Source organism: Nymphalis io, chromosome 27 (assembly GCF_905147045.1).
Source record: "Nymphalis io chromosome 27, ilAglIoxx1.1, whole genome shotgun sequence".
Taxonomy (NCBI): Eukaryota; Metazoa; Arthropoda; class Insecta; order Lepidoptera; family Nymphalidae; genus Nymphalis; species Nymphalis io.
Window position 1 is genome coordinate 4,924,061 of NC_065914.1, and position 16,777 is coordinate 4,940,837.

A 16,777-nucleotide genomic window follows, 5' to 3' on the forward strand; every position below is an offset into this window, starting at 1 on the left:
GCAGATTTCAGTAAAATTTTCCACTTGCAGGTTGCCTCACGATGTTTTCCTTCACCGTCAAGCACGAGATGAATTATAAACAGAAATTAAGCACATGAAAACTCCGTGGCGCTTGCCCGGGTTTGAACCCACGATCATCGGTTAAGATTCACGCCTTCTTACCACTGGGCCATCTCGGCTTTTCACTCGGCTAAGCCAGGCGAAAACTAGAGCAATATGTATTTATACTTGCAAAACACATGTTTGCCTTAAATACGCGACGGCACTTTGATCACCATCTAGGAAATGTCACCACATATGACACTAATACATCATTCGTGATGTTTTCGACATAAAATTAGGTAACATTAGTGTACAAAGCCATTTGCGCGTTGAGAACATTAATTGCAAATATACCTCTTAACCAACTTGACAGATTGTTTCAACTGAATATAGACTTTATGAACGAATATTATGCTACAAAACCTTGGAGCTCATGATGCCTCCACCACACCACCATACACCACATGTGTCGAAATTTAATTCGATACCTACTGATTTCTTCAAGATATATTTCTTTATCTCTGACCACGGACCAATTATAAATACATACTAATTCAGCACATGAAATTAATTAATAAAAATTAACAGTCTTTTAGGGGGTAATTAATTAAATAATGCTGTCTTCCTCTTTCGAATGTCAAATCAATAATGACAGACAGAGAGAAATCAGTGTTCAACAAAAGAGTCGCTAAACATTTATAAGGCCGTAATTAATTGAAATAACAAATATAAAAAATACTGCTAGCATAATTTAAATCATATAGTTTTTGATATAAGTTCATTAATAGTCAAAGCTATATAAAACTTATATATTTTGAACGCAATACACGTCTTACTAAATATGCACTTGCGCACTTGTTATGACGAAATTTACACCGCTCCTGGCTAAGTGTGTGTCGACATACATATAAAGAGCACACCAACGATTTGTAAGAGCTTATAACACATGTATATAAGTATCATTATATATTAAGTATAATATTATACCCAGGGTATGTTTTTGTTAATTTGTGTTAATAATTCATCTCGTGCTTGACGGTGAAGGAAAACATCGTGAGGAAACCTGCTTGTGTCTAGTTTCGTTGAAATTCTGCCACATGTGTATTCCACCAACCCGTATTGGAGCAGCGTGGTAGAATAAGCTCCAAACCTTCTCCTCAAAAGGGAGAGAAGGCTTTAGCCCAGCAGTGGGACATTAAGAGGCTGTTACTGTTTTTTTTATAAAGATAATAACCCTAAGCGTCCTGTCCGTCCGCCCAATTCTACTAACTAAAGAATATTAAATAAATATAGAATATTCAAAGTTGGATTTGAATTGAATCGGTAACGTATCGTAATCGTTATAAATCAGTAGAATTTCATTGCATTGCAGCCGTAGGACAAGTGTTTGGACGGCGTGTATTACTATAATTTGTTATGTTTCTTTAGTTATATTCTTTGACATCTTATCTATACAAATATTATAAATGCGAAAGTAACTCAGTCTGTCTGCCTGTTACGATTTCACGGCTAAACCACTGAGCCGATTTTGATAAAATTTTACATACCTAACACATATCTCTAACATGTATAGCGAATAAATTCTGTATATAATTAAGTCTTTTATATATAACTTTCATAGATACCAAATGACATAATCGTACCTTAATCAAATAAAAACATTTAAACATAGATAAAGTAATATTCAACATTAAAACCAATGACTATAATTATTCTATTGTTTTTTTGTCTGTTCGCGTGTCATCATTAACAGAGCAAGAACGCCGGTTATTCAACAACAAAAAACCTTATAGTGAAACGCCACTTGAATAAAAATGTTCACTATACAAAACATCTTAGAGTTCAAGTTTCATTGTCAAGCGAATATCAACATAAAGAACATAATATTAACATCCTAATATCCACTTTGAATTTGAGCGGTTTTTTGTTAAAAAATTAACGAAATTATTAACGGAATCCCTTTTATTGTCACTAGATGGCGCTGTTTTCATTTCATACAAATTACAGTTAACGTCAATGTTATCGGATAAATAAAAAAACTCGATCTAGGCACACTGTGTTATTTTGTATGAACTCACTTCGTATCTCACTCGTGATGTATTGAAAGCCGTCTTATATTTTAATGCGTTTATCTTATAAATGGTATAATTATTATATTCCTCACACCAGGGGAAGGTGCTAATATCCTTTTCTGAACCCCAACAACTTGTATGAAAAGCTTAATAAAAATCAGTTGAATAGTAAGTTAATACGTGAGTGCGTAAAAATAAACAAACTCACTTTAGATTCAGACAGACTCACTTTAATTGAGGTTTGTATAAAGTCAATTTTTTCAAGTCATTTTTTTGTAAAATATATTTAATTAATCAAAGTATGCACCGTTGTTATCTATGCACCTTTGCCATCTCATAGGTAGTTCATTGATCCCTTTACTAAAAAGCGTGGGGGGCGAGAATCAATAAACAATTTGAAGGCGGTTTGGACTGCCGCATCGGAGTTGAATTTTTTTCCTTGTAAGAATTGTCGAAATTCCGGAAAAAATGTAGTCTGTTGAAGCAAGGTCCAAAGAGTACGGTGAACGTCGCAGATATTCCAATTAGCTCATCTAACTTCCACTAAGTTAGATGAGCTACAATTGGAATGTTGTTTGTTGTGCAGTGTGTGGTCTTGCGTTGTCGTGAAGCAACAGTGGCCTAGAGCGATTGACCAATCTCGGTTGTTTAGCACCTAGTTCTTCCTTCATGGTTTGCAGTTGATGACAATAGATATCTGCCGTAATCGTTTGGCCAGATTTTAGAAAGCTGTAGTGAACGACACCGGCGCTAGTCCACCAAACACACAAGTAAATTTTTCTGAGTCAATTTTCGTTTAGGGCAGGATTTGGCTGGGTCTCCAGGGTTCAGCCATTGCGACGAGCGCTTCCGATTATCGTACAGTATCCACTTTTCATCTCAAGTAATGATTCGATTTAAAATTCCTTCATTATTGTGTCAGTTGAGCAAAGTAACACAGCAGTCGACGCGTGTTTGCAAGTTCGATTCACTCATCTCATGAGGTTTCATCATCAATTCATCGTTTAAGTTTTCTTACTTTCCCGATTTGCTTCAAGTGGAATTAATACAGTTTTATCACTTACCCCGAAGCCTGCAGCTATCTCTGTAGTGCTTTGTGATGGATCCGCTTCCACATTAGCCTTTAACTCTTCAATTTCCACTTTGGTCTCCGGCCGTCCACGGGGGTGGTTCTGAAGGTCAAAATTTCCAGAACGAAAACGTTGACAACAAAAACGTTCCATGTTTTCTTTTGCGACACCAGCGCCGTACACATCATTAATCCTTCGAGCTGTTTTTGCAGCACTGCTACGGTAGTACTCGTATTTGTAAATATACCGATATTTCATGTTTTCCATTTGCGGTAATAAGCGACGCCAAAGAAAAAAATAATGAGGAAAAAACAAATGAATGACTGTTTTCAAAACTCAAATGTACCAGCTAAATGAATTTATAAATTTGAATATGGAATTCTAAACCAAAGAGGAGATATTTTAGATCAAAGTGGTCAGTACGACAAAACGCTACTTTCATACGTTAGGACCTAATATTGGTTAAGATTACTTATCACTTTTCATAATTTCAAAACATATTCTGCCGTGAGTTTTGAGTTTGTTGAATAGCCCTTTTGATCAGCTGCTTTTTCGTAAAGTACATTTTAACATACGACCTTTTATATTAGCAAATTGCGTTTCAAGTAATCTTATTTACTTTTATACAACACGCTCTAAGTCGAACGCAATCTCTTTGCTGTTTAGGTCACGCTTTTGTTGGCTTTTCGTTAAACATTCGCTTAATATTTAATTAATTTGTACTTTCACTTTTTATAACTGCTATAGCCTAAGAATCAAGACGGCTCAGTGGTTAGAACACGTGAGTCACGAAGGTTGCGGATTCAAACCCGGGCAAGCACCACTAAATTCGTGTTTATTATTCATCTCGTGCTCGGCGGGGAAGGAAACCTGCATTTGTCGAATGAAAAACTGCCACATGTGTGCCATAAGTCGAGATGGCCCAGTGGTAAGAACGCGTGAATCTTAACCGATGAACGTGGGTTCAAACCCGGGCAAGCACCTCTGAATTTTCATGTGCTTAATTTCTGTTTATAATTCATCTCGTGCTTTTCGGTGAAGGAAAACATCGTGAAGAAACCTACATGTTGCCACATGTGTATACCACCCACCCGCATTGGAGCAGTGTAAATAAGCTCCAAAACCTTCTCCTCAAAAGGGAGAGGAGGCCTTAGCTCAGCAGTGGGACATTTACTGACTGTTACTGTTACTGTTACTGTGTGCCATAGGGTCAAAAAAAATTAAATTTATATTTTAAATTTTCAGCTCTTCGAGAAACTCAGGACCATGCGAGGTGGTATTGAACCACTGTTGGAGAAATTACAAATCATAGGTGGTGACGTCTCAGCCCCAGATTTGGCGATCAGTCAAAATGACAGGGAAATGATAATAGAGAACGTGAATATGATCATTCATGCCGCAGCTACCATCAGGTAAAGTATAAAACATGCTAATGCTATCATTCTGACTAACTTCAGCCACTGGCCAATTGCACAGGATATATAATAGTGCACAAGTGTGTGTGCAAAGACAAGTGCATACTTTTACTTTCATAATCCGATAGACATTCCGAAATTGGAAAAACTCCCTTAACGAGTAAGTATTTTTACCATGCACAAGAGTGTGAAAACCCGTGGCTGCTGAAACCCAAACTTTTTTTACAGCCCCAAATCGGGATTTAAGCCCTTGGAGTCTGCTGCCTTATATGTTAGTCACTAGACCAAAGATGCAGTCATAAAGTATATACAGCCAGAGTGAGCAAATATTCCACTGCTGACTAAATGAAAATATGGTTTGGGGCGTAAATCCACCAAGTTTGTCTTTGTAAATGTGTCCCGAGCTATACTCAAAATAAAGTATTGTACTCATCAGGAAGTTCATTATAATCAATTACAAAATTTCACCTTCATTACACAAAGCGAGTTAATAATCGTAATAATATAACAATGTGTCACCTTAGATTTGATGAAGAGTTGAAAAAGGCAGTTCTACTCAACGTCCGAGGAACAAAGCTGGTGCTTGAACTTGCTAAGCAATGCAAACATCTTCAGGTACGTATATTTTAAGTTACATTTAGGTTAAAGACCATTGTCAAAAGCGTTAGGAACGAGGAACACATCAGATCTAAGAAGAAACGGCGAAAGAATAACTTCGGAGTTTTCCTTTTGTTTCTTGTTTATTATCTACCTCCTGACATAAAAGCCCTGCATGCTGAAGCACGTTTAAAGTCAAAACAAATTGGATACCGCTATGTATGGGTGAAGAATGGACGAGTATATATGCGCAAAACTGAAAATACGGAATACGTTTATGTAAAAAATATTGATATTCTTAAGAATTTATCGTAATATTAATTTTGTATGTTTTCTTAATTAAAAGAGTTGGTTATAATTTGTAAAATACGATTCGTTATTATGTTATTATCAGAATGTTAGGGGTATAAATACTACCTTACAAGATGTAAATCGCGAAGTATTAAGTAATAATTATGATGTTATTATTTTAACCGAAACATGGCTTAACAGCAATGTCTCTGATAATGAAATATTTGATGATAGATATTTTATTTATAGGCGTGACAGAGAAACATGCAAGTACTCTCATAAGAAAACTGGTGGTGGTGTCCTTATAGCAATCTCAAAAAGCTTTCCATCGCGTCGGTGTTTTGAGCTGGAGACCGATTGTGAGGATCTCTGGGTCTCTATAGAAATCTATTCTGGGAATCACTTAACAAAAATACACTTATGTGCTGTGTATTTTCCTCCTCCCTTAAACCAAAGCTTTTTAGAAGTATTTATTGACAAGGCAAGTAATATAATAACTAATAATTATGGCGACCACTGCGCTACGGTAATTATTGGAGACTTTAATTTACCCGGATTAGCATGGAATGAACCAAATACTGTGCTAATCCCTGACACTCATTCAAATAACTCATTGCTTAAAAATATATTTAAAGAATTTCTTGACTTTAATTCGCTATATCAGTTTAACAACGTAAAAAATATTAAACACAATTTGCTGGACTATGTACTCTGTGACCGGGACATGATGAGTGTAAATGAGAGCTTATCTCCATTACGTAAAATCGATACATTCCATCCTCCTCTAGATGTAATTATAAAAATACCTTCGAAATCTCCCTCTTCAAAAAATAATTCAAAAAACAAATATCAATTCTTTAAAGCCGATTATGACATCATATTGTCATCTCTTAACAATGTTGATTGGCTTCAAGAATTCAAGGATTGTCTCGATAATGTTAATGAAATGGTAGATAGGTTTTATACCATACTATATACAACAAAACAAAAGTCTTATCCATCTTGGTTTACACCCACCTTAATAAAATGCCTAAAAAGAAAATATAAGCTCCATATTAAATTAAAACGGTATAACAACCCATTGGATAAAATAGAATTTCAATACCTAAGAAAAGACTGTAACAAATTGATCAAACATTGTTATGACAATTACATAACGATGATTGAAAATGCAATCTCGAAGAATCCTCGGTATTTTTGGACGCATTTCAAAAACAAGCGTAAAAATTCTAGCGCCTACCCTACATCGATGGTCTATGGAAATGTCGAAGCAAAAAATAAACAAGATGTTTCGAATCTTTTTGCAGCGTATTTTTCCTCCGTCTATGTAAATGACAACACATCAAACTACTGTGCACCTGATCCCAAAACTTACGTTGGTAATATATACCTATCACAAGGCGACATCGAAAAAAAATTAAAGAGGCTTGATCATAATAAAGGCGCAGGACCAGATAACATATCTCCCTACTTCCTTTCAATGTGTGCGTCTACTTTATCTTTTCCATTGTATCTCATTTTTAATACATCTTTAAATACAGGAATATTTCCACAAGTTTGGAAGGAGGCGAGAATTGTACCTGTGTTTAAAAGCAATGATCCCGCTTCCGTCGAAAATTATCGTCCGATATCAATCTTGTCAGCTGTGGCAAAGGTCTTCGAAAGTCTTGTACATTATAATTTAGCAGATTATCTTAAATCCCATATAAATAGTAATCAGCACGGATTCGTATCAGGAAGATCTACTAATACCAACCTTGTCACCTTTGTTACAGAAACAGTTAGGGCTGTAGATGAGGGTGAACAAATTGATGCAATTTATACAGATTTTTCGAAGGCTTTTGATACGGTTAATCACTCTATATTATTGGAGAGATTGAGATCGTTCGGTATAACTGACACCTTACTAAAGTGGTGCACCTCTTATATTAACGCACGCCCATCTACAGTAGTTATTGATGGATATCAGTCAGTTCCACACATTGCACATTCAGGAGTACCACAGGGATCAAATCTAGGTCCAATATTTTTTAATATATTTATAAACGAGTTACCCTTAATATTTAAACACGTTAGAGCCTACTTGTATGCTGATGATTTAAAAATAACAAAGACTATTAAAACTCACAATGACGTGACAATAGTACAGGAAGATATTGATCGCCTTGAAAACTGGTGCAAATTACATAAAATGAAATTAAACATCAAGAAGTGCTACCATATTCAGTTTACACGAAAAAGAAACACTATAGAAAGTGCGTACAATATATCTGGTATTACTATAAACAAGGTGCAAACTATTCGAGATTTAGGAGTTATTTTGGACTCGAAGCTTCAATTTAATACTCACGTCGAACACATTACAACATCCGCATTCAAGTCTTTGGGATTCATTTTGAGAAACTCTAAGGAGCTACATAAGTCATATACAATCATAACTCTTTACAACTCCTTGGTTAGAAGTAAACTGGAATACTGTTCTGTTGTCTGGAGCCCTCAATATAAAATTCATATTGATACAATCGAGAGAGTGCAAAAGAAGTTTTTAAAATTTTTACATTATAGATTTAATAACTTGAGGGGCGAACAGTACCAGGACCGACTTAATAACTACCACTTACTGTCCTTGAATTGTCGAAGAAAACTTTTAGATCTAACGTTTCTACACAAATTATTAAATAATAAAATTGATTGCCCACAAATCCTCTCTATGATTGGTTTTAACGTGCCTTTCAGAATACCTAGATACGAGTCACCGTTATTTGTAACAACTAAACAAAAAACCAACCTAGGAAAAAATTCACCAATAAACAGACTAGCTAGGACGTATAACGAGCTATCGACTGGTATCAATGAACTAGACATCTTGCATGATAGTAACTACTCCTTTAAAAATAAAATTGCCTCACATCTAAAACACTTTACATAGAATATAAATAAATAGTTATGATGTTATGTTATCTGCTTTTTTCTGTGTTTTTTTTTTATATCGTGAATTTTTTTTTTAAATACTTGTGAACAATTTTTTGACACCATTACTTTGTTACTTTGATTATTCAATGGAATTCTTATATAGTTTTATTAGCTTTTTTTCCTTTTTTACAATTTTTATTTTTTACATAAATTAAGATAAATCCTGTATTTTGTAAGCATGTTTTTTTACGCAAATGAATATCTATTATTTTTATTAATGTAACTCTGTTAGTCGATGATTGCCTATAACAAATTGCATGCTGTAATTACCTGTAAGTAAAAGAACAATTGAAATGTATTACTAAAAATTACTGCTGTACACGAATTATTGTATCTTTTGTTGGTAGTTCTAAAATAAAATAAAATAAAAAAATAAATAAATAAAAATTATCTACAAATAAAGACTAACTACTGAGTTTCTAGCCGGTTCTTCTATCGATATGATATTCATTCCGAATCAGTGGTAAAACTGCTTGTAACAGCTTACTTGAGCAAAATATATTTTTCATGTATCTGTTATAAATATAAATTTACTAATAAGCAAAATTAATAAAATAATTTTTATTGATCATATATAATAATTATTATTTTCTTGTTCCTTGCTAGCTCTTCATCCACATTTCAACAGCCTACTGCCACTTGCACGAGAAGCTTCTAGAAGAGAGACCGTACCCCCCACCAGCTGATCCACACAAGATCATCGAAGCCGTGGAGTGGATGGATGAGGAAACTATTGCTACCATTACACCGAAGTATGTGGCTCATTATTGTAATATAGTGCCTAACAATAGCCATGATATATTTCTGATAATGGTCCTGCTGCTGGTGAAAGGCTTTCTCTCTTTAAAGGAGAAGGTTTTGAAGTTATTCTACTATATTGCTTACGTACGAAAAGTACTACTGGTGTAATGACTGTGGTAAAACTTCATCCACTAATGTATTCTTCATGAATCATGATGTTTTATTTCACTTTTTTCTCTTTACTTTAACTAAACAATAAATATAAACCTATCGATAAGTCATATAAACTATTGATTATGAAGTCAGTGGCCCCTTAAATACTGTCTTCTATTTTAGGGATATAAGGCCTCTTTGTTGTATGCAACGTATTGTAAGCCAATAAAAATAATTATTATTATTATTAGGTATTACTGTCGACATTATTTATAAACATAAATAAGAAACAAAAACTCCGAAGAGTTTGTCTTCGCCTGAGCTCTATGCGGTGATGATGGATTGCCGTCCCATCATAATATGAGAAAAATAGAGTGTGCGCTTCTCTCTCTATTAAAGATGGAAGTAGGAATCATTATATTAAGGATTGGCCATCAATTATGGACGTCATTTAAAATTGTTTTGTCTATACAGATTACTAAGCAAGCTGCCTAATTCCTATGCGTTCACAAAAGCATTAGGCGAGGCTCTAGCTGTTGAAGCCATGGAACACATACCCGTTATAATTCTGAGACCCTCAATTGGTAAGTTTTGGAACTTATGTTTAACCGAATACTTAAATAGTCATATTTTATTGGTGTTACCATATATAGCAATATAGATTTATTTAATTTTTATTTTATTAGGACCTCCCACAAGGAATACACATCACCAGCTTACATTACACGAGTTAAATGTCTATGTGCTCTTTCAATTATTCATAAGAAACTACAGAATCTATCTTATATAATTAATTAACAACTAATTTTATAAATGATAAATTTTAAATTAAAAACGTTACAATTAAAAAATGATACTTAAAGAACTAAAACTAATAAAAACTTCTTATATTAAGTAATTAAATTTTTAGTAATAAAATTTGGTTAACGAAAACAAAATAATAAGAAGAAATAGTAAAAGTACAAATAGATAGAAATAAGTTTATTTTTTAAATTTATTTAGACAGGCAATATCAGGGTCTTTGCCTTTTGCGAGTCCACCGCCGCGAAGTTGGTTTTAAAAGTCGGTTTTTGGAAGTAGTAGGTACTAATTCGGAGCAAACGAGACGGAATATATGCAGTTAAAGATGAAATTAAATCTTTGCAGTCAATCTTTGTAGACATTGATTTTATTAGATTATGTCCTGGACACCTGTAATTAGATTGGTATGCTCTTAAGAAACCAGAACACTGCTGTTTATTATTGGCTATAACCCAACTCTATTTGATTTTTTTATAGAATCGATGGACGAGCGTATGGGCCACGATGGTAAGTGGTCACCAACGCCCATAGACATTGGCATTGTAAGAAATGGTTAACCATCGCTTACATCGCCAATGTGGCACCAATCTTGGGAACTAAGATGTTATGTCCTTTGTGCCTGTAGTTACACTGGCTCATTCACCCTTCAAACCGAAGACAACAATATCAAGAATTACTGTTTTTATCTAGAATATCTGATCAGTGGGTGGACATACCCAGACGAGCTTGCACAAAGCTCTACCACCAGCAAAATGTTGTATGTGTGTGTTTGAAAACTAGGAAGCAAAAAATATATATAAAATAAACTTTGGCTTTCAAATATTTTATGTAATATATCAAATATGGTTTTAGTGATACCGATATGGCAAGAACCAGTGCCTGGTTGGACGGACAACATCAACGGACCGACGGGTCTGCTGATTGGTATGTAATATATATAAATAAAAACGCGACAACAGACAATCATTAGGTAAATTAATGTTTATAATTTAAATTAAATCAAATCAAAATATACTTTGTTCAAGTAACATTTGAATTGTGATTTTAAAAGATCGAACACCGGTTCGGATTATAGATTCTACCGAGAAGAACCGACAAGAAACTTATTACTCTTTTTTGACAATCAAGTTACATAGATAATAAAAAATAGTTGAATAATTATTATTTAAGTATATCTATTCGTGCTTATAAAATCGTTTATCCTGAATGACTACCAACGCGCAGACAAACATCTATTTTATGACATAATAAGCCGCTTAGAATATTTAGAAATTTCAACTTTAAAAGAAGATAATGGGATTAGTAAGCTTATATGATTTTTTTTCCGTACGAAGTCGGGACGGCAGAAAGTTATAAGACTGAAAAACCTTATTGTAACACATTTTAATATTATTATTATGCTATCATGATATAATTATTTTTCATGATAGTATAATAAAAAATATTAGTAAAATCTATTACTCGTCACGTACGTTTTATGTTAGATTTGGAATCAAGGCTCAATCTTCAATGGTTTTACGTTGTCTATATATTTATGTGAATAATTGTATAACATTGTTTTAGGTGCCGGCAAGGGAGTTATCCGATCTATGTATTGTAAAGGAAACAGTTACGCGGATTATTTACCGGTTGACGTTTTCATAAACGGTATCATGATCTGCGCCTGGAATTATATAAAAAACGGGTATATATTTAAATTAAGATAGAAATATATATATCATAAATTAGCTATTGAGCTTCCTGATTTTAGGTGGACACCACAGCTCATAGGCATGTGTTTAAATATTAACCATTCCTTGGATCGCCAATGCGCCACCAACTTTGGGCAAAACGGTGAAGCTTTGAACCTGTGATCTATGTATAAGATTTATTAATCTTAATTTATATCAAAATTACTTACACTTTAATTTCATATAAATATTAAATACAAAGACGGATAAAACTCTCTCCTTGGTGAAAATGCTTGGAGCTTATTACGCCACGCTGCTCAAATGCATACGCATTCATATATGTAACCCTTTAAGTTAGGGTCAGAGGTGCTTGCCCGTGTTTAAGCCCGCAATGTTCGATAAGATTCTGGTCAAACCATTGAGCCACCTCGGCTCTTAGTCCTTAATTTTTAAGTAACTGTAGGGCTATTCTGTAAGAAAACATTCGAAACTTATCGCAGGAAACGATCGTGAAATGTCAGAAAGTGACATGTGACATTGACCCTAATAATCATAACATTTCAAGAATACGCGCATCAAAATAGTATATCACCATAAGTCGGTCGTCAACATTTCACGGATGAGTAATGAAGTGAGTTATAACAGAATAGCAATGCTGTTTTTTTAACATATTACGTTTATCCATTTAAAGTGATAAGAAATCGAACGTCGTCAACTTCACCTCATCAGCCGAGATAAAAATAACTTGGATAGAGATGATAGATGCTGGCCGTGACATCATCATGAATAGAGTGCCCCTCAATGGTGTTGTATGGTAAGTCATAATAAAGATTATCAGTCTTAAGAAGAATTCATTCGAGCACTTTACAATCATTATTTTAGAATTTTAATTTAGTGTCAAGCCAACCGGTTTGGAATGTAGAATCTACCGAAAATAATCTTTTACATTATATACAATTAAATTGAAAAAAATTAAATTTAATTTTAAAAAATCATAAAAGATATTTCTAAGGAACTGGTCCACACATCTCGTGACCCAAGAGCTGGCGCTTATTTAGCTCAAAGGCTGAGTCTAGCGGTGCAGAGAGACAATAGTGCCAGCGTCTTGGGTAATATTCCACAGGACAACCTTTTAGACGGCGTGTTTTTGCTTTAAATTTGTAATGTGAATTTTGTTCTTTTTATTTTAATTTTGTATTTTATAAAAATGTCTGTACAAATTTTATATATATTAAAATTATGTTAAATATATAATATAATAAAAAGTAAAAAAAAAAATGATATATCCTATATAACAATCAACGAATACTAAATCCAAGTTCTTTTAACTATATAAAATTCTACAATATAAAACATTTTGTAAAGACGAAGTTACTCTAAACGAGGTCACTGGTTAACGAACGTCGACGGACGTGACCGCTTGGGCATTCATAGCGCTTGATGTATTTCGAAAACGTTTTTAAATGGTGCAGCGCCTTACGATATTCATTCGATCAACAACAATATTCCAAAAACACAACTGACACAACCAACTGAAAAATAACCACAGAAGACGATTGAAATTGTAGTTCTGAAAGAATTGAGATGATGCAGACAAATCAAAAATATACTCAATCAAAATAGCAAAAACACGTCTTTATTGATTTACTTTTTTTTCTAGTATAGGAAGGGGGACGTGCATATGGGCCACCTGATGGTAAGTGGTCACCAACGCCCATAGACATTGGCATTGTAAGAAATGTTAACCATCGCTTACATCACCAATGCGCCACCAACCTTGGGAACTAAGATGTTATGTCCCTTGTGCCTGTAATTACACTGGCTCACTCACTCTTCTAACCGGAACACAACAATACCAAATACTGCTGTTTCGCGGTAGAATATCTGATGAGTGGGTGGTACCTACCCAGACGAGCTTGCACAAAGCTGTACCACCAGTAATATATATCAAGATATGTATATAACAGAAAGAAAAAAGAAATTCGTTTCTCTAAGTTGGAACCACTTCGGTGACATTGTCAAACTATGACCAATATCAATTTCAAAAAAGGTAGTCAAGACCGATTCCCTTTTAAGAATTCGCGTCACGTCGTTCCATTAATCATTGCTTCACCTTTAATACTCACACATATACAACACACATACTACGTTCTTATGTCTTTATTATATATTATATATTTTTAGAACTTTTACTTAAGTGGTTTTTGATTAAATATTTTTTAAATATTGGTGCTTAGTTCAATGGCAGTTATTTTTTATAAAAATATTCTATTCATAGCTTCAGTATGTACATCGTAAGTACCTTACTCATCTTTCAAATGTCAAATCAATAATGACATAAAGGTATTAATGTTTTTTTCAGTTACTAAGCAACTTCTGGTAGACTTGTGATTCTTTGCTAAGCATTATAATAAGTGTGGACGATAGTTTTTCGTTAAATAAATTATTATTCTTACAAAATACTATTACAGGTATCCTGGAGGTTCAATGAAACATTCCAGGCTTTACCATAACATATGTGCCCTGTTCTTCCATTGGATTCCAGCTCTCCTCATAGACACCCTGCTTTTCTGCTTAGGTTATAAGCCTGTGTAAGTATCAATATATTTCGTGGCTATCTTTGTTCGTAGTTCTTAATGAAGTGGGCTAGTCGGTAAAACACGTGTAAATTTGAAAATGATCATGGTTCAAATCCAGGTAGGGGATAAAATGAAAAAAGTCATCAAAATTTGCTTCAACTAATAACTTGTAAATTTACAATACCTGAGCAAAGAAAAGGTCTTTGAGAGGATCCTCTTGAGAGGATTTAGAACTTAATCCACCACACTGATCCAATGCGGATTTGTGGATACATATATCGCGAAATTTCATCTTACACGTGCAGGTTACCTCACGATGTTTTCCTTCACCAATGAACAAATGATGAATTATACACAAATTAAACACATAAATATTCCGACGGGTGACGAGCCAGTTGGCGTGGTTGGTGAATACTTGCCTTTCACGCCGAAGGTTGTGGGTTCGATTCCCACCCAGGACAGATACTTGTGTGCATGAACATGTCTGTTTGACCTGAGTCTGGGTGTAATTACACCCAGTTAGTATCTATATAAGAATGTATTTACAAAAGAAAAATAGTATATGTAGTATGTCAGTTGTCTGGTTTCCATAGTACAAGCTCTGTACAAGCTTAATTTGGGATCAGATGGCCGCGTGTGAAAAATGTCCCAGGATATTATTTTCAGCTTTTTCGGGTTTGAACCCATAATCAGCTAAGATCTCTATCTAACCACTGAGTATAACTTTTTGTAATATTTATCATAATATTTAAGTTAATTATAATTTACTTTACAAGTAATATTTCTCCATGGATCATGCTATATTCGAATTAAAATTTTAAGATTAATGCGCGTCCATCGTCGCATCAGCAAAGGCTTTGACGTATTCGAATATTACACGAACAACCAATGGGACTTCAAATCTGACATCGCACAGACGGTCAGAAAAAGTCTCAATCCAAGGGAAAGGAGAGATTATAAAGTTGATGCTATCGGTAAGTAAAAAATGAGTTACCAAAATTATCTCCCAAAACTGTTGATGTTACTTAAGTAAGTATTGTTATAATTACTATTAGAAAATTCTAGTGATTAAGAAGTTACAGTAAATGCATGTATGTATTCATCAAATTTCATTAATGATTATTGTTTCCACTGAAGTAATATCAGGAGATCGAATGGAAAATAAACTAAGGAAGCACTTTCCACTGTTCGCACAACAACAATTTATTTGATCAATTTTTATTTATTGTTCCATAATTTACTGGTGGTAGGGCTTTCTGCAAGCTCGTCTGGGTAGGTACCACCTACTCATCAGACATTCTACCGCTAAAACAGCAATACTTAATTTTCAGTGATTAATTAGTTACACATTGCTGTCTCCTTCTTTCGAATGTCAAATCAATAATGACAGAAAGAGCGAAATCGATGTTTAACAAAGTCGCTAAGCAAACGCGTTTATAAATTAAGCTAGAAATGCGTATATTAATTTTTTTCATACGCCAACTTGTCATGAAATATATAATAATATTAAATTGAAATTGGTGTGTCTATCTATTTTATAATCGTGATTTTGTTATGGTTTCGGATAATTATTATGATATTACTCTACAAATAATAATCATTTGGATTTGTAAAAATAATATAAAGCTACTGAAGAGTTTTAAATGTATATAACTATACTATATACTATACAGACATAATATATATATATATAGTAAAGTTTTTTAATAATACTTGTCATATATATTTTTAATCTGTGGTGCTATTCTGTAAGAACTAACTTCCTATCTCACTCGTGAAATGTCGTAAGCCGACTTACGTTGATACGCTATTTTGACGCTTGTGTCATTTCAATTTAGCAATTATCTTATTCAATGTCGCGTATCTATGGTGAGTTTCGAGACTGTTCTTACAGAATAGATTTCCTTTCCACTGTTCGCACAACAACAATTTATTTGATCAATTTTTATTTATTGTTCCATAATTTACTGGTGGTAGGGCTTTCTGCAAGCTCGTCTGGGTAGGTACCACCTACTCATCAGACATTCTACCGCTAAAACAGCAATACTTGATATTGTTGTGTTCCGGTTTGAAGGGTGAGTGAGCCAGTGTAATTACAGGCACAAGGGACATAAAATCTTAGTTCCTAAGGTTGGTGGCGCATTGGCTATGTAAGCGATGGTTGACATTTCTTACAATGCCAATGTCTAAGGGCGTTTGGTGACCACTTACCATCAGGTGGCCCATATGCTCGTCCGCCTTCCTATTCTATAAAAAAAATACCCTATATAATATATAGCCAACAGCTATCGAGACAGCGCGATTCAGAAATGTGACATATTGATATTATTCACCAGACTGTAAGCTGTAACATAAGCCATTAACCAATTATAG

General features: G+C 34.1%; 1 protein-coding gene across 2 annotated transcripts in view; it reads left to right on the forward strand.

Annotated features, from left to right (window-relative positions):
• Positions 1–16,777, forward strand: part of LOC126778851 (fatty acyl-CoA reductase 1) — a 32,582-nt gene that overhangs the window by 13,451 nt on the left and 2,354 nt on the right. For both annotated transcript variants that reach the window (XM_050502565.1, XM_050502566.1), the window contains exons 4-12: positions 4,430–4,596; positions 5,124–5,214; positions 9,067–9,212; positions 9,829–9,938; positions 11,008–11,079; positions 11,719–11,839; positions 12,517–12,639; positions 14,297–14,416; positions 15,227–15,378. In XM_050502565.1, the coding sequence (XP_050358522.1) occupies positions 4,430–4,596; positions 5,124–5,214; positions 9,067–9,212; positions 9,829–9,938; positions 11,008–11,079; positions 11,719–11,839; positions 12,517–12,639; positions 14,297–14,416; positions 15,227–15,378 (1,102 nt within the window). The remainder of the gene's footprint in view (positions 1–4,429; positions 4,597–5,123; positions 5,215–9,066; positions 9,213–9,828; positions 9,939–11,007; positions 11,080–11,718; positions 11,840–12,516; positions 12,640–14,296; positions 14,417–15,226; positions 15,379–16,777) is intronic.